Here is a 19,423-nt window from a genome sequence, read left to right as displayed (position 1 = left end):
TAACACCGAACGCTTAAAGACAATTTTTCACATTCAATTAGACTTCTTTTATTTCCTCATTCCTTTGTCACTTTTGATCATAATTCATTCCTTTTGAGTGGCTTATGAGTAACTTCCGAGCAGGACGTCGTGGAATTGGATATATTTTTACCGCCCCACTCCCCAAATAAACTTCATATAATTAGAAAACAATTACCTAATTTTTTCAAAGTATATATTTTATTGTAAAAGTAATAATGTTGAAAAGAAATTTTTAACCGTGAGGTTTTAGTCGGCAACAGTGCTACTGTCTGGGAAAAAAAATTGACATAATCATACCACGCAATCTCGACGAATTGCATACTCTCGAAATCTGACTTTCTTTGCATTTAAAGGAAGTGCAATTCATCTAGATTTGCTGGTACGACGATGTAAATTTTTTCACAGATAGTAGTACTAATGCCTACTAAAACCTCGCGGCGACAGATTTTTTTTTTTTAATATTATTACTCTTACTACAAAATATTATACCGAGAAAATTAATTTTTCCCATTTTATTTCCATGTATATACATATATATTTTTAGCAAATCATATCAGACAGACAGACAGATAGACACGCTATAGTCCGTAGGTATCATGTTTAATGGCACGTCCATCCATTGTACGCATGCATGCAGCAAGACTTGGGTGTATTACAAGGGGTTAACGAACCGTCGCGCCGTCTTCATCGATTCACTTGTAATAATTAATAAATAATCAGATCCCGACTGCAGATACGCACTCCTAAGTAAAATCTTTTACTAGACAAGTAATTTTTTCTCATGGTTACATAATTAAACAAACAATACACGATAATAAGAACAAGTGTCAAATCACATGCAGACAATTATTATTAATAAAATTTATCAAACACCTGACCGTTGTATTCCAGACATCGATCCTTACGTCAAATACTTTCATTAGATATACACACACGATCCACGTTACGTGAATTCATTCACCGCAGTCTCATGATTTCCATCATGGCCGTTAATATCAATTGACAATGACGTTTTGTCTTTGCATTGTTGCGTTGCATGGGCAGCAGAGGCGTACAATGGAATGTGGATTATGTGTAGTAGCCGTACCTCGCGGAGTCTTGAAATCAACGTTAATGATCTCATGCAGGGATCGATATGTCTGGGCACTTACATATAGGGCATTCCATGCGGACACGACCGAGGCCTGACACTCGCCATTTCTGATTTTGTATTACAAAATTTTTACTGCAATTGTACCAACGCTGATTAAAAAATAGTAGACTGAATTTTTGCACATATTTTACACAATCATTGGATTGTTTTTAAATATTTCGAGGGTTTTGGAATAGGAAATTTTGCGAAATTGTCAAAGCAAATTCCCAAGAACTGTATTTACTGTTCCAAATATTTTGAGGCTAGGCTAAGGATCGGCTGATTTTTTATCCATTTTCTTTTTCTAACACTTTCATTTTTTTTTTTTTTTTTTGATCCCTTCAGCTGAAACATTGTTCGAACGGTCTGAAAATTTACGAAAAAATTCTTAAAACTTCTATCTTTCACTTAGAACATTTCTAGGCTAGTAAAGTTTCATCGCGGAGCGACTTTTGGCTTTTTTTGTCCCCCCCCCTCTTTCTTTAATACGACACGTTCAACTTTTCTTTTTATCAACTTCGTGATGGTTGGGTTTCCACGGAATTCCCCATACACATGCATATGTACGTAGTTGACGATAGTCGAAATTTCGGTCAAGTAGATATCTCCAAATCGTTACGGTAACGCCACCTATCTACTAATGGACAATTCTGTAAAGTTAAGACGGTATATCACTGCATAACTTCAATTTTTGGCTTTTGTCTATTTGTTTATTTATTTTTATATAGATATTTAAATATTTTGTACCACATCGCTTCGCATATTCCCGAAGCGTAGGTACAATATAAACGTAGACTTGTTAATGACAATTGTTTTTCTTATCCCTATCGCCAGGCAAGTAATAAAATTTCTCATTTCTCATTTCTCACCTTGTTTTCTCACAACCGAAATCTAATCTCGGTATTCAAAAGTATTTAGTCAGGTCTGTCGAATGTTGAATTCTTCATATGGGGCAGTGACTCGAGAAATTGAAGCTGATCTTTCGTCTTGGTCCATTGGACATGGTTTATAGCAGTTACATACATATCTCTATAAATAAAGCGACGCTCTTTTTACAAAAAATCACTAGGTATAACCAGAATGAAGAAACTTTGCGAGGATGATGTGCACGTAGGTATGTCAATCCATTAACAAACTCCCAAGGTAAACTCGAGGTGTAAATTTTTTTAAACACATATGTAGTGTTGAAAGTATATAAGATCTTGAAGTATGAAACGTGGGAAAAGAAATGTTTCATTTGTTTTTTTTTTTTTTTTTTTTTTTTTGTCCAAATTACCGAAAAGATTCAAAGCTCTTATAGGTTCGTAGCTTCGGAACGGGATTAACATAGTTTTCTTTACAATTTTCAAACTCACAAGTTGCTACGCTATAAGGAGTATAGTTAGGACGTGTAATCTTCTACAGAGCAATGCTGCAGCCAAGCTTATCATCCACTATTATACCTACACTACCGGCATTATACATATATACACGCGTAGCGAGCAAAGCCAATTTAACGAGCGATGACGTAAGCCTGCCGCGTGACGTCACTACCCGCGTTACATACAGACCCACCCACCTACCTACCTACCTACCTACCATTCTATCCTATCCTATCCGTTAAACTGCAGACCACAAACCTCTCGCTTTTTATAATTTTATTTCCCCTCTTCTTATTCCCAATTCGTTCGTCTAGGTCCGTCTAAACCACTCCGCTCCCTCTCCCTCTCTCTCTCTCTCTCACTCCTTTTTTTTTTAAACCTCAATCTGTTCTTCTTCTTCTTCTTCTTCTTCTATCCCGTTGAAAAGTGATATCGACGATAGTTTCCGCGGGGCTCGGCTCACAGAATCACGTTCACAGGATGTTGCCTGGTGATGTCATCGCTAATCTCAATTACCTGATGAATTTCCGTAGTCGAGGAAGCCGTTTACACATAGTCGAAGTACTGTTGCTGTACAACAAGTCACTGCGTACTACTAGTAGTAGTAGTAGTAGTAGTACTACACAGCAGCCACTACACCGTTGATTGTTAATAATTCACTCACACTCTTTATTAATACTTGTCGTGCCCACAAATACGCTGTGTATATATAATATACTATAGCATATGTAGCATATATGTATACTAGTGTTAATACTTTGATCTCGGCCTCGACTAGCGGATCGGATTGCCCACCGCTGCGGTCATCGAAGATTTTGGCGGCTTCGTCTCTCTCCGCTTGTCTGCCGTTCTTTTGCTTCCTTGTTATACCTCGGTCTGCACCTCTCGTCTTCCGTTTAATCTTATTTTTCATTTTCAAATCGCGTATTTTTCTCAGCCAAACCGCTTCCAGTTGTAGTCCATGTCGTTGTATTTACATATATTATCAGTGGTATTAATTTATTCGTACTTAATAATATTCCCGTTTTAAACACGGTTTATTCATCGTTCGTTTATTGTAAACATTGGAGCACGCGTTATAAATAAATCGTATTTCAACATGTTCGATATTTCATTTGCTTGGTAGAGAATTTTTGTATAGTAACAATTTATCTGGTATTCGAGGAGGGGGGTTACGCTGTAACACGTTATTGTTATTTTTTTTTTTTTTTACAGCTTTATAAATCATATATGTCCTTTATTACGCTAGAGTTCCTTGATCGTTATTCAATCGTTGGATTATTTCAAGAATTTTTAACCGTCGTGAAAATAGTTGTCTTTATACATGTAATATATTGATTTAAATTATTCGAAAGAAAAATTGCATCCGAATATATTTCATGCTCCAATTTCATTTCTAGCCTGATTTTACTTATGTATACAATATTCAAAAAATATCTGATCGTTAGCCAATGCAGTTAAACAAGGACAGATATATTGCTTTCTTGATTCCTGTTCCTATGGTTAAAAAATTGTGAAAAATTTCAAAACAACATTTTTACCATTTAAGCGAATTGTGGAATTCGTAGCAACGAGGCAAATCTCACGTCTTGAAAACTACAACTTGAAATTTTTCCTCAATTAATAATAATCCAACTTGAAAAATGTGCAAATCGTTTAATATTATACAATCCCGACGAAATGATCAACTTTTTTTTGTGCTTAGGAATATTTCATTGTAAGCAATAACGAATCAAGTTTTGGGGGGGGGGGGGGGGATATAAAATCGACAATTCAGACAAGCCGATATCACTGGCAAGTACGGTGCGTTCCAGTGTGTATATACAACACCTAGATATAGAGTCGGGGGTGCTGTAGGATCAATACCTATCCTGCCACCCTACGGCGGCGAAAGCGGCTCCGTCCTCGTTGCCGCCACCGCGACGCCAGCCAGGGTTTCCTGCTGCTGCCACAGAAATGTGGGCATTTTACGACCTATCCTGTTTCACCAGCTGGATCGAGTGCGGCGAGTGCCTCCCGGAAGTTGGGAATTTGTACCGATGACGGAAGAGGGGTGGCGGATGGAACGTATCTTAGGGGAGTCAAGTCATTGCCGCTGCCATCTTACGTTGGGTGTTGGGTGCAATTGCAATTATGCAAATGTGGAGTCGAGGCTTAAGAGCTCAGCATCAGACATGTCGGAAGTTTTTTCAAATTTTTTTTTGGTCAAAGAAACACATCTGAAAGTTTTTTTTTGTTTTTGGGAAGTGAATCATACTGAAGAGATTTTTTTTTCTTTTAAGATGAACGAGCTTTACGGCCTGTTTAAAATATTGAAGGTGAATTCTAATGAAATTGGTTTTCTAAAGTGTATAGCTAAAGTATCTTCTCACTCTCTCGACGGTTTCCTCAGGCATCGGTACTTTTGTCTTTATTCTCGGGTTACCCTCATCCCTCCCTGTTCCTTATACCTATACGCCCGTGGGAATTTGGGTTAGGCACACAAGCGGACATGCTTACACTTTTTAATACACCCTCTACTGATGAATACCCTAGAATCTAGATACACATTGCTGCGGAAATGAAGGTAGAATAAAGACAAACTCCGGTCTGTGACTTGGTCAGTTTGTGAAGGGTTACTGAATGACTAGTTCCATTTTTAAGCTGCACTTTAATATTCATTACAGAATTTTTATATGAACCTGGAAAGGTTGGAGAATTTTAATTGAAATCTTCAATCATGAATGCATGAATGAAAGGTACTAGAAACAGTTGATGTTTCCACCCTTATGTTTCGACAGAATGCCTAATCTAAACTTTCCGTTAGTATCTTTAAATTAGAATGTTTATTGATACATTCGATAATTGAGTTTAAGCAAAATTAAACCCAACGAAGAATTGAACTATTTTAACTTACGATGGAAACATTTGATATCTAATTTTTATTTAATTCAATAAGTAAAGTTAGGGTGAAACGAGTCTTTAAAAATGTCTAATTTCGTTTCGAAAATCGGGAAATGCCAGGGAATTTTTGATGTTTCATCGACGATGGATACCCTGTTAACGTACCTTTTCGAGATAGGTAATTAAATTTGACGAGCATCGACTGTACGGCACGAAAAAGTTGTTCGGTTTGCGTTTTTCTTTGTGTACCGTTTTTCTTCCTGTACCGTTCGGCCCGCAATAAATGTCGAGTACCAGCTCGCCTATCTCGTTGCAATACCGCTATCCTGTAACTCCGCTGTACCGTTCAGGTGATCTTTTCCATGGTTCCGCACCGCGGTCGCGAAGGCAGGGTGAACCGACCTACCGACGCGGTTTCACTGCGTAATCGTGGTCAAGTAACTGTCATTTTGGTCCGCTGACGATGAGTTTGAGATCAATTGACCATCGGGCATATTTACATTATTTTACACTAGAGAGATCTTCCTCTGGACGGCCGTTACGCTAACACGAAGACGTGTTGCAGGTTGGTACTTATTGCGTGGAAACAAAACATACTTATTATTCATTGAAATTTAAATGAGAGAGAGAGAGAGAATAATTAATGCGATGCGGTATATCGATGGATATCTTGAATTTTGCTGCTTATAACTTTTATCGAGTGTCAACTTTTTCAATGCGACTTTGCAAAGTTTCGAATATGGTTTTTTTTTATAGCCTGATGATTGGATTCATTCGATCATCTTCGGTTGTTGAACAACTGTTTCACCCTTTTTTTCGGATCGACGTTATTTCGACGCAGTTGTACGCGTGATTAATCCTGGATTCGTTTTGTTTCAGTTTATAGTATAATATTTAAAACAACAACAACAACTTGTTTTTGTTGTATCGATTGGCCGATTATTCAAACTGTGACATTGGTTCGAAGTCATCGGATTACGTTATCCTTGTATTGACTTACGTATTTATTGTTTTAAACCTGTTCTCGTGATATCAAGTTTGGTATGATTACGTAATACAAACCTGAAAAAAGTACAATGTATATATATATATATATATATTCATTATAAGAATAATGTCAGTTACAATAATAACGGCGATAATGATTATGATTATGATGAGAATGAAAATAAGAAAGAAACGAGGTAAGAGGTTGATGTACCAGTGTTGAGTTACCTGTGGTAACGCGGTTAAATGCGTATACTTACAATGATGAGGTTCAGGCAGCACGTATTTCGAATTGAAATTGTGATTTACTGCACGCGATTGTGCAACATTTCTTTTCAATTAATACCTACGTTCTTTCACTTTTTTTTTTTTTTTTTTTTTTTTTTGCATACTTATTTTCATATTTTCTGACTTATGTGGAAATTAAATTTTCATCATTTATCGTCGAAAATCCGTCAAAGCGTTTTTTAATATTAGTACTGTTAGTTAAAAATCTTATTATCTGGTATAGAAATGGAGATGAAATTTTTTTTTTTAAACAGTCACAACTCGTTCGTTTGTCTCAAGCCTGGTTATCAGTACGATAATCAATTTGACGACTAGCGTCTTCTTCGATTACGTGTGTGTGTACAGACATTAAACAATTATATAGTCGACGATGGAAAAGGTTTTTCTGTACGAAACAGTCTTAAAGTGACTTCGTTATTCAGAGCGTAACGAAGCAAAATTTCTGAGAGAATGTAACGAAACCGGGTAATCGGTGTTCAGCTGAAGCTTGAACCTAAGTAGACTAAGGGATTAAGTGATACTTATAAAAATTGCTATGTCAACCATTCTCCTTCATATTTTTTTCACTTCTATTCATTTTTTTTTTTTTTTTTTTTATAAACAAAGGAAACTACCAGACCACGTCATTTCCGGCGTAGCTGAAATTACTGTGTATTCAATTATTAGTTGAAAGGACTCGACAACTTTTTTCAACGGACTACCGAGTACCTACGTACCAACAACTCGTTTCTCAGACAGCCAATTATTGACACGGGAAGCAGACTTGTTCAGAAAGTCGATCTGATTCTGAAGTATAATCTTCACAATCTGAAGTATAATCTTCAATTGCATTTATACCCGTGTACGTTTCTCTCTCTCTGTGTATTTTATGCGTTTTGCTGCAGTGTGTATAAGCATAACAACAAGTACAGGGTTGTCTTTATTTAAAAAACGATCATTTGAACTGGACGGACATAAAATCTCTGATCAGTTTTAGTTACATTTCTAAATAGTAAGAATAATTTGATACTTTTATTTTCAACTTGAAGCAGGTTTTTTTTTTTTGGGGTGGGAGCGGGGGTTAATTTTTTTTCTTCAATTGCTATTAAATTTCAATACCATTGTTGGCGTTGATGTAAAAAAAAGGTATCATTGATTAATTATTGAAATACGGAATATACCGATGTTCGAATTTCCATAAAATTTATGAAATTATTTCAAATCATTTGCAACTCTTGTGAATTGTTTCAAAATTACGCGTCGATTTTGCCTTCGTTGAAATTCAGTGCAATTGAATTTATAACTTCATTGAATTTTTATAGTAGAATCTAGTGGAAAATCTAGCGAAATCATTAAGTTTATTTTTTTTTTATTTTCTGTTTTGTAGAACTGCTCAAGTCTTACGAAATCTACGATAAATTATTACGCTAAGACTAGTAGGCGGTATCTACGCCCATTTAAAGCTAATTCTTATGGATTAAGTAATTTTCGAGATCAAATTCATAATATATCGAGAATTTCTTTTGAAACCATAAACCAGTAGTTACCAGCAAAAAACGTTACCGGCCTTGTTTTGACCCGACAGTGTTGCACTTGAGTCGTTGAAGCTGTACTAACTAAATCGAATTATCCAGTTAGCCATGCACTATGTCGCCTGCACTTTAAATGATAAGTGCATCGTAAAGTGCATTATGTTTTACAAATAGCGTTAATACGTCACGTCTATAGTGCATCTATGCTACAGAGTTGTGGCAACTAAGTGTAAGATTAGAAAATAAGAATATAATAGTAACATTTATGGGATTAGATATTTTTCTCATGTCCAAGTCTTTGTTTCGAAACATTGATCAATCGATTGAATAAATTTACTTGTCGTATTGAAATTTCACAGGGGGTTGATGTTCTTGAAATCGGAAGTACGTGAATTCGAAGTAAATTGCAGCTCGATATTGAAGTTTGAAACTAAGCAGAAAATAGTATTCCGAGTCTGCTTCGGAAGTTTAATCATTTCGTAATATCGTTTCATTTACTTTTCTTCTTACTTTTTAAAACAGTTAGTGAATAAAGATATCACTTACGTTGGAAACAAAGTTACATTTTGTTTTCGACAACTTGGAAGACGTCAGAAATTTATAAAGTTATTTTTCACTAATATAACTAGTCAAAAACTTTGCAATGTGTTTTTTCTTTTACGTGGCTCATTTATAAATGTAATAATAAACAACAATAATAACAACAAATAACAATTCAATGTCAATCTTTGACAAAGTAACGTTCAAAGGAGAAATGTCCAAGTCTCATACAAGTAGTATTAATTATTATTACATAAAGTGCACGATTTGTTGTCATATTACCAATTTTAAAAATCTCTATTATGCAGAAGCTGGATGAAAACGAAAGTCAAACATTTTTAGCCTCCCTCACGACAGTCACACCCTAATTTAAGCTTCACACGGGGTGAAGACATGAGTAGAAATGTGGATCGATAAGTGGGACAGGAAAATACTGCATGACGCAGAGTATATAAGTTTTACGACTTAGTTAACATTGCGGATAACTTGTGACTTTTTTCGTATTCATTTCTCCACCCTCAGTTTTCAATCTCAATTCAGGAAAATTTTTGGAAAAAAAAAACACATTCAGCTCTGACTTCTGCAAGAGCTGGAATGCTCGACACGTAATTTCAACTAACTACGTGGGCGATGCAAATTGATCCACTTAATCAATTCCAATGCAACACTTGATACGACGGTTTTCGGCCTAATTCCACTCGCTAAATTTATTAATTAAATACGGATGTGGTCGTGCAATTGAATCTTGATTCAGTGAGAAAAATTTTCATCGAAATAAAATTGACGTCGAGTTCCGAAATACCGAATTGACACTGTTCATAATATTTATACATATACAAATATTTTTCGACTGATTCTCACGTCAGTGTTAAGTATTTAGGTACGTGCTTGTTACTCATTATGTTGACGCAGAGCGACATCTCAGAATTTTACTTGTCAAGAAGTAGATTTTGTTCAAACTACTGCGTTCGATTAAAAAAAAAAAAAAAAAAAAACAAACAAACCAACAACAACAACAACCAACGACTGAAACTTGCATTTAAAGTACTGTCCATTAGTCAAAAGTAATACAATAAATTATAAGAGTTTTATCATTCATGTCATTAAACCCGAAGCCCATGCAGCGTGACTTAAGGCTTAAGCTATTCATGCAAGCTAAATAAAGAGTCGACGACACCGTCGAGACTATTTTGAAACTAAAGAATACTAAATTAACATAAAACTTGGCAACTGGCTGGAATGTACGGTGTGCATATAATACATATATATATATATATATATATAAATATACGTATGTATATATAGCACCGCTTTAATTAACGACACTTACAATTCATGGATGAAGAATTTTATGCACGCACGCACACATCGAAAATTTCCGACTATTTCACTCATATTGATGATGACGAAGGAAGTAAATTCTTATGGATAAACAATTACGCGCCGATTATAGATTTCTTGGAAACTAAGCAATCAGTTTTTTTTTTTTTTTCAATTAATTTTTCTTTTTCTTGTACCATAATTTAAATCACTTTTGCTCCAATACATCCTCTGTTAACCGATCATAGTTGAAAATGTAGGCTTATAGTGATGTTATGATTGCAGTGATATTTGAATTTCTTCTCGTCCGAATGTGAGTAATACCATGAGTAGGTAGATATATACACTTCTTATGCACCGGGTGGTCCATTTTAATCTTCCATGGCGAATATCTCAAGAATTGTAAGAGATGATGCGGAAATGGAGTTTGACAAAAAATTTGAAGACGTCTTTGATTACACCATAATCCCCAAGTCTACTTATATATGTTAGCATTATTATTCTAGTTAAATGGACCATCCTGTGCAACTCTTCGTGGTTTTCCCGGTTCCTTTATAATTATAGATGTAGGTATATGGCCTCATGCCACTTTGTTATCATCATTTATCAGTTGTAATTATCTCGCATCGAATTTGACCTATTGCTTCTTCACATCCTCCTCACAATACTCTCGCTTGTATCCGCGATGGTATTAGTACGTATATTATATCTGGAAAGTTGCACCGTGATAACGGCGGTGAGCCTAGAAGTTTTTTTACACACCAATGATTCGTCGTATTCGTCAGCTATCAATTTGTCAGGAGAATTAATTGCCGTTTGAGAAGATTTATCGTGTCTTATCGGGATTTTTCTTCTCATGCCGCATGTGCAAGCATATTTTGTCTGTCTATTATTTGCAGTAACAGTAATGATAGTGTAGCCAATATTGTAAACATTTTAATGATGTAACGCTCGCGCGCGCGCAAAAAAAATAAATAAATAAATAAATAAATAAACAAAAAAAATAACTAATCAATTCAATGCTAATTATCACAGATTCGTATCCAATTGTAAATGTTTAATCGATTACCAGCACAAATTTTGCGTGTACTTGAAAAGTGAAATATATTTAGGATACGTTGAAAAAAGAAAAATCTAAATGCAGCAGATTGTAATTTTAACTCGTAATTACCGTTATTCCTTAAAAATTTGCCGTACCGGACGTACACCTTATCCATCAAGTTAAAACTGTTTCTTGCGTAGTTGCTTCAAGCTCGGCTGAATCTGAACTGATCACAAGTCCGGATCAGCGTAAGTGATTAACGGTTAATTTTTTTATTGTGAGGTATACCGATGACTATACGTTCGTTATATTTATGTTCTACGATGTGTCCTCATTTTCAGATATTCCGTCCTTAATGGTGATCTCTCGGAAGAATAAAAATCAAAACTTTTCATATTTGTACTTTTTTACTCCTCTAACTTTTGTAAGATGGGTACAAATTTTCACATTCACACGTGTTCCATTTTTCGTAGTACTCAATCCATTTTTATGATATTCGTATATAGACCCCGCGTTTTTATGTTTCGTTACGACCTTTTTGTCTAAACCAAGTGAATAGATTTCTTTTTTTTTTTTTTTTTTCATGAAAGAGATCGTTCCCTGAAAATCTTTTTATCATGCAGCTTACATTGTTTATCTGTGCACTGCTGATAGTATATAGATCTATCGATTGAATCTGGGTTTCGTAAGTTTCTCAAACGTTTCGAAGGCGTCCGTACTAATCGTCTATACACGTTGGCCAAAAAACGGGGCGAGACACTTGACTTTGACCACCCCGTTGTAAACGAGGGCCAGGCGTGAATCAGGGGAATTCTGCCATAGCTAAGGATACTCTTGACTCGGTTAAGTACTTAGTCTCTGCGTCTGTGTGTACGGCGTCTATTTGTAGTCGCCACCCTATATTCCTGCTCCCCGCGTGTCTCTCTTCCTCGACCTCGAGCAAAAGACCATTCAAGACTCGAGCATGCATGTGCAAAAGTACCGCTATGCTCGTATGACGATGACTCTTACATTTATCTCTCATGGTGTAGGTAAGTAAGCATTACTTGGAATTGGTGCAGTGTTCCATGATTCTTAGACCACGCCTAGGTACTTTAGAAAACGAAAAGAAGAGAGATCGGGTAGGTACCAACTGTTGTAGGGAATATATATATATATAGGGTCTTTTGTGACGAGGTTGTAACTAGTAAACGTTATCGTAATGATTCACGTTTCGGAAGAATCGTTATTTCACAGCTGCAGGAATGTTGGAAATTCATTAAATCGTGGTAAGGCGAAACGTATTGATATTTTTGTAAACTTGACTACTTCTAAGTCAGTGTAAACTTGCAAAATAGTAATTTTTCACTCTATGCTTCGTTGCGTTAAGGGTTCTTTCTTTTGTTGACACTAGTGTTGAAACAGTAAATGGTTGAAATAATGAATTGTTCTTGGTTGCGTTTCGTATTTTTAATTTTCAAAATTATACGATAGGTGAAAATAATTTTTTCACGTAAGATCTTGAAACTTGAAACTATCAACTCCTAAATTGGTATTTTTGTAATTTTTGTTGTACATGATCGTAGTCTTTGTGCTCAGTCAAATAGATATTCACTAACCGAGATTAAGCTTTCGGGAATTTTTACGATGGTACGCTATCTATTTTAGTTGGTGCGACAGAGTATTTTCTTCAGATAGATCGGCAAGTATTTACCAGATGATACGCATCCTTCAATTACACTGGCGCCAGGAATGCAAACACCCTAAAACGAAGCTAATAATAAGCAAGTTGTAACTTTGAGTCGTGGTCGCGAAAAAACAACTTGTATGAAGTAAATTAAAATAAACGGACATTTTTACTTGGTTATAATAAGATGTTTGATCAAAACAAGAAAATTCATTTACTCAATTGAAGTAAAAAATGATACAATTCAATCAAGTAAATATAAATTTAGTTGAAAAAAAAAAAAAAAAAAAATATATATATATTTTAAATAATTATAGATCGACTCGAATCTAGCAAATCTTTTTCTCTCGCAATCAGTGAATTTGTTATAATTTATTAATACATCTCTTAATACCCGTGATATATTTCGTGCACTTGTCGTTTGGACAGTGACGTTCTTTCTCGATAAATTCTCATCCATGCCGATCGCATCTGACTGTTCTTTCGTCAGTCAGTGTACTGTAGAAAGAATAGAAGTCGGGAAAGGTAGGTAAGGATAGCCAAGCGCAGGAGGCAGCGGTGGGGTGTGCCAGGAGCAGAAAGCAGTTTACCGTATTGATCGTCTGTCCTTCCAGTTGCTGCCTGGTGGTCTGGGTCTCCGACCGCCGCCCTTCACCTCTCTTTCTGTTCTGCGACGATGATGATGAATTTATGACGATTTTAATCGATGATTAAAATATTGTCAGCCATTCGCCTTGCAAGATCCTTGTTTATCCCAAGGATCTGTCCTTTTGTTGTTATTATACAGAGGCGTAAAGTTGTTCCAGAATCAGATTACGCGGTTTAGTCGATGTCGTTATTTTATCCTGCGTTTGAATATCAAAAACCATAGAAATGCGTCGGTTCAGGTGATATCCGGGTTTTAATGAAATTAAGCCATGTCGCGTTGTTTCAACACGATTTCCAGATATGTTCGGGCGGAGCGATTTCTCTGACTGCAGCAGGGTTGTCACATTCATCATTGTGTTTCTATTATCTATGACAATGCGGTGATCCGCCTGATTTTATGTCATCGCTTTTTTTTTTTTACAAAATGCAAATCTTTGAAAAATATTTTTCTAAATACACTCGAGGGTGTAATAGATACATTCAAAGTAAATGAATTATACAAATGACACTTTTGCGCCATCTTCTCATGCTTTTTTTTTTGGTATTTTAAAATATAGTGATTCGTTTTTATAAAAATGTCAAAACTGTTGAAAAAATTGGTCCACGATGAAAATTGTTATCCCTACAACTATTCATTAAATTCAGTAAAGTAAAATTATAAATTTTATTTGTGAAACGTAGGTATAATAAAATTTTTTAGGACTCTCGTTTATATGTAACGTATAATGATCTGGTTGTGGGCTTGTTTTTTCTTCATTCCCGAAAAAATGGCAACTTTTTTAAATCTCAGATTGGTTCTCTGTTAAAAAAAATTTCTCGAATTTTCGATTTAACTTGGAAAAAAAAAAAAAATCTCACAAAAGAAAATTGGCGTAGTTAATAACGAGATGAAGTTTCCAAGAACGTTATCTTTGGATTTGAAGTTGCTCGGTCGAACAGTTTGGATAACATATCTTGCCACCTATATAGTCACAGATTGTGAATACCACGATTTGAGAGAGTAGAATTTGAAGTTTGACAGAAAAGTTATGTATTTAAAGAAGTAGAGAACTCTCCGTATTTTACCATTAAGTCAGTTATAGTAATCCCTTGGATACCTAGCTATTCAATTTCTAGACGTGAAACACTTTGTCGCTATAATGCCTGATAACATGTGATAATATTACTAAGAGCGAATTGGAGCGTACGCTTGCGTCATCTGCCATCATTTGGGGTACGGTTAGTATACCACGTTTGCTCTACTTGTTGCTGCTGCTGCTCTCATTTCTTTCTCATCTCGCAAACTCGTCTTTGAAATAATGCCGCATTTAATATTCGGAAACATCTGACATGTGTTCGACAACTCGAAACCCTGAGTTTAAAAAAAAATTTCCGGACCTCTCAATCCAATGTCCGTATCATTCGCATTGCGAGAATAAATCCTTGTATTTATATCATACGGGTTTGATGTACTAGGATGAGGGGGTAGGTAGTCAAATTAGGATCAGTTAAGATCAGTTGCATATGATGTGATCACTTTGTTTCTATTTCGGAGAGTACTTTGAAAATTTGGAAGTGGTTCACACGAACAGGAAAAAAATTTAATTCATCACTATTTTATATTGATACTGAGAGATTCCTCTTGTGGATCGCTTATTTAAGATGGTTCTTTAGTCAATCCAACGTCCTTAGCTGGTCATGAGACTTGGCCTGACTGTTAATAGGAGTGAAGTAAATCCCCTCGTTGAATATCAGACCAGATTACTTGTAAAACATACCAAAACCAGCTTTCTCAAAATTGGATTCTTATCGTAGCGCTGATGACCGTTTTAAGAATTTTCAACGGCAATACTATCACAATTATTTCATAAACTCCATAGCCTTTGAGAAAAAATTAGATGATGATTGTTGGAATAATGATTTTTTCAACGATATGTTGAAAAGCAGACGTTGCCGACCGTTTCGAAAAGATTTTTAATGATAAACACGACGGTGTATAGACTACAAATGTCGCGTCCGAAATCCAATGATATATGCGCGGAATTTAATATCGTTAATTGTATTTTTACGTACTCTGGATTAATTTATTACTAATAATAACAAAATGAAGATTAAAACATTAATTTTTTATTGAAATAAATCTATTGTATGTACATTGAGATGTATGATAATAATGGAACTAATACACTCGCTATTAATTGTAACGGTAATCAGATGAAAAACTATGGACAGAACTTTATTAATAAAATTATGATAAAATAATTCATATGATGAAAAATTTTCTCAAAGTTCATGAATTTTATTTTCGTTCATTATTCCAACAACTTTAACGTACATTATACACTTCTCCAAAAGGATGTTCTACTGACTCCGGAGTTGATAAAAAACCACCTTAATATCTCATCTAAAAGGTCTGGAGTAGGTATCAGAGAGCGTCTGGCTAGAGATGAAACCGGCGCAATCCGCCCAGCAGAGACCAGCATCTTTTGGTGCATGTAGGTACGGTAGTGGTGGAATGGAAGGAACGGTCTGGTACTTGAAGTTCAGTAGCGTGTCCAACGACGAAGGTTATACTCGAGCGATAGAATGCAAGTGTGTTCTTGATCTAGAAAATTTCGCGTGATACCAATGTAATAGATTACGTTAGGTTATGGTTGGTGCTTGATAATTATTCCTCGATTCGCCATATTCTTTACCTTTGTTGCAACAGTTTTGGTTCTACTCTTTACCGATCGATTCGTTGATTATACAAAATTGCCGGCTCTCGATTATGTCATTACCATTCTGCTGTGCGTTAGTATCAAGGAGGATGAAATGTTTGCGTATACATATACCTACATAGGATCCGATTGATAAGTTATTATAGTGAAACTTTTATGTATATGTGTTTTCGTATTCCGTATTCGCATTTCCTGGAGGCAAAAACGCGTTCAAGCACGGATCGAATTCACCATGTTGAAGTTAGCAACGTTATCGTAACGATTCGTGCTGAGGAAAAACCGTTACTTCCCGATTTTGGAATTGTTTGAAATTCAGTAAAGTTTGAAATGTTCCTTCCTTCAAAGTCGTTGTAAACATAAGAAAATAGTCGTTTTTGCTCCCCAAAGTTTCGTTACGATAACGTTATTTCAATCTTCTTCGAATCCTTCGTATATTGTACTTATAGCTGAAAATGAAAGGATAACGTCACAACTGCCAATTGGCCGTGGCGAAACTGAACTGTTATGTCTCTGAGCTGCTGATGCGAACTCTTGCGTTACGTAACTCGTGTCGCTAATGGAAGAACCAGGTCGAATGTGTTTTACCTGCAGATTGTACTTTGTCGGTGCTTCATTGAGAGTGTGATGTTCAAACGCGCGGAAATTAGTTATAACATGATTCGCGCATGTATTATGGAGCTGAAATTTAAATACTAACTTAGAGGCGTAACCATATATATACGTTTTTATTTGCAATAAATTGTTGAGGAGATGTCGGATTAACTATCAAGTGAGCCAATATTATTTTATATAAATGTTTTTTTTAACTTTTTTTCTTAGAAATTATAAAATCGTTTCAAATTTTGGTACGTGATTTGCGTTTGAAAAATAGCTTGTGTGACCATCGAAAAAAAGATGAGAAAATTTAAGAAGATGACGGTTATACCCGCAACTGATTCTCGCTCATTTTCAGGTTATGACACGTTACTAATATTCTGAATCCCATATTAGTCCGCGAGCGGATTTAAACTTTGACGCAAAATCGACAAATTTGTGGCCATTTTTGAAGACGCTAATATTTTTATTTCGATTCCAAGTTGATTTTCAGCGTTCGTTAAATATCGCATGTTCCTTTACGCGAAATAAAATAACAGATAGGGCAGCAGCTAAAGTATTCTTTTAGCTTTACCTAATTTCTACCGACTCGCAAATCAGTCCACGTTAATTGTTGTCCTCGGGATATCAGCGAGACAAATTCTATCTACCGTCACGTGTCTTTGCCGATGATAAAATTCAGTTTATAAAGTGATGTAATCGACTAACGGGAGACGCAACGTCTGCGATCGTTTTAATATTATATAATACTGCTTATATACATACATGGATGTAACGACACATTAAAACTGCGATAGAGTGAGAAAATAAGAGCCTATTGTTGAGCTTATACTTGGCCAAATATAATATGAAATTTTAATGGCGCGTGTAAAAAGCATCTGTTCATCGCCTCGGTCCTTCATATTATCGTCGGCTTTCCTCCGGGCTGCAGGTGTTTTTAATATAAAATATAATTGGCGATTATTTGTAATATTAAAATAAAAATAAGGTCCGCGAAACTTGTCGTTCGAAAGATCGTTCCACGCATTAACTATCGAACTCCATGTGTGTATGGAGTTATCTTTTATTTCATGTGAAATGGGCAAAGAGGAAAAAAGTAACGACCAACCAGTGCACTGATATATGTAATTAAATGTGAATTATTTTAACTGTGCGTCATGCTGCATCTCACTGTCGGTGTAAATATAGTTCATCAAGCGCTCATAAACACTGTAATAAAGCATGCCGGTTTTATGGAGGATTATGCGGATGAAGGCTCGTTGGTGAGTGTTCCTATCTTGGGATAATATCGCCTGCAGAAAATGACATGTGCCTATTAGTGCGCCGCTAATCAAGATATTGACAAGATGTATCAAATACAGGCTTTCGACTATTTCACGTTAATGCCATATTATTGTTAATTGAGCTATACGATGATGTGGAAACTCTTTTTGTCTGTTAAGCTTTCTAGGATATAATTTTATTAACAGCGTTGAATCGAAACATTTTCATATGTACGCAACGTTCAATACTATTCGCAAAGAGGGTTTATGTTCAAATATATAATAACTGTCTATGAGGATGTTTTAATTCTGGAAGAAAAAAACATGTTTTTTAAACAAGGAGCGTGAAATTTTGAATACAAACTGGTATTGGAAAAGAATTAAGAATTTAGATCTCAAAACGAAATAACGTCTTAATTACGTCCGTTGGTAGTGATTCTATTGTACAGTACATACCTAAAAATATACGCACTTATGCATTATACACGAATGAATTTTTAGTACTTCATACCTACATGGCGTTGAGGTTGGTAACTATTTGAAAATTAGTTTTCATTCGATGAATATTTGTTTAAATGTACACGTTCCTGGAAACAGCCCAAAGCATACAACTTGTGACCGTATCGTGATAATTAATAATCGTATAGCATTATAATCAGTAGCAACTGGACTAACATCAGAATGTATGTACGTGTAAACAGTTCTGAAATTAAAATCGAGGTCAAGTGGAACAATTGTATTATAATTTTTGAACGTTGCAACCAATCTCGCCTTTCGCTTATTATCTAATATTTATATCGTTCATTCTTGATGTTTTTTGTATGGTACAGTTTTGTTCCCTAAATTATCGTATCTTACATGTATCGAAAACTTAAAATTCTCAATGTTTTTTTATTACAGGAGTGGGTGTTAGCTGGGGGTGGTGCGAGGATGGCGGACACGAGTCAGCAGGAGCTCTCGGAGCCGCACACTAATGGGGCAGTAGATGGTCTTACCGAAGAAGAAAAAAGTAAAATGCGGCCTGCGGATATAGATGCTGTAAGTTTCCTTTTTTGATCATGGAAATTCATGTGTTTTTTTCAAATTATCTATCGCTCTATTCATTGCTACAAAATTGAATTCTACTCTTGAACAATATTTAAGCTTATTACTAACAAAGATGAAGTAGCAGATGATGAACACAATTTCAGTTCAAAATTATTAAGAATTGAAAATAATTTCACTTGCATTTGTTCAATCTCTAGGATATGCGTGAGATGGAGAGAAGGAAGAGGGTCGAGATGATGATGAACTCTAGACTCTTCCGAGAAGAATTGGAGCGAATTATTGAAACACAAATGAAAGATGGGGGCGCAGGACCTTCTGGACTTCTTCAACAAATTTCTGATATGATGGGCGCACAGGGTGCTCGCTTTAACTCAAATGTGTTCAAAAGTTAGTATTCTATTAATTCAATTGCCTGAAAAAAC

The 19,423-nt window shown here is 35.6% G+C and overlaps 1 protein-coding gene across 7 annotated transcripts in view; it reads left to right on the top strand.

Annotated features, from left to right (window-relative positions):
* The window catches only part of LOC124409480 (protein hu-li tai shao), a 56,954-nt gene that overhangs the window by 18,782 nt on the left and 18,749 nt on the right, over positions 1–19,423 (top strand). For 5 of the 7 annotated variants that reach the window (XM_046887101.1, XM_046887095.1, XM_046887100.1 and 2 more), the window contains exons 1-3: positions 17,834–17,954; positions 18,855–18,992; positions 19,199–19,388. In XM_046887101.1, coding sequence (XP_046743057.1) covers positions 17,850–17,954; positions 18,855–18,992; positions 19,199–19,388 — 433 coding nt within the window. In that variant the 5' untranslated portion in view covers positions 17,834–17,849. Of the gene's footprint in view, positions 1–17,833; positions 17,955–18,854; positions 18,993–19,198; positions 19,389–19,423 lie in introns of those variants that run through there. The other 2 variants (XM_046887097.1, XM_046887099.1) reach the window with 1 other exon arrangement.

Source organism: Diprion similis, chromosome 8 (assembly GCF_021155765.1).
Source record: "Diprion similis isolate iyDipSimi1 chromosome 8, iyDipSimi1.1, whole genome shotgun sequence".
NCBI classification, from domain to species: Eukaryota; Metazoa; Arthropoda; class Insecta; order Hymenoptera; family Diprionidae; genus Diprion; species Diprion similis.
This window is presented reverse-complemented; position numbering and strand designations above follow the sequence as displayed.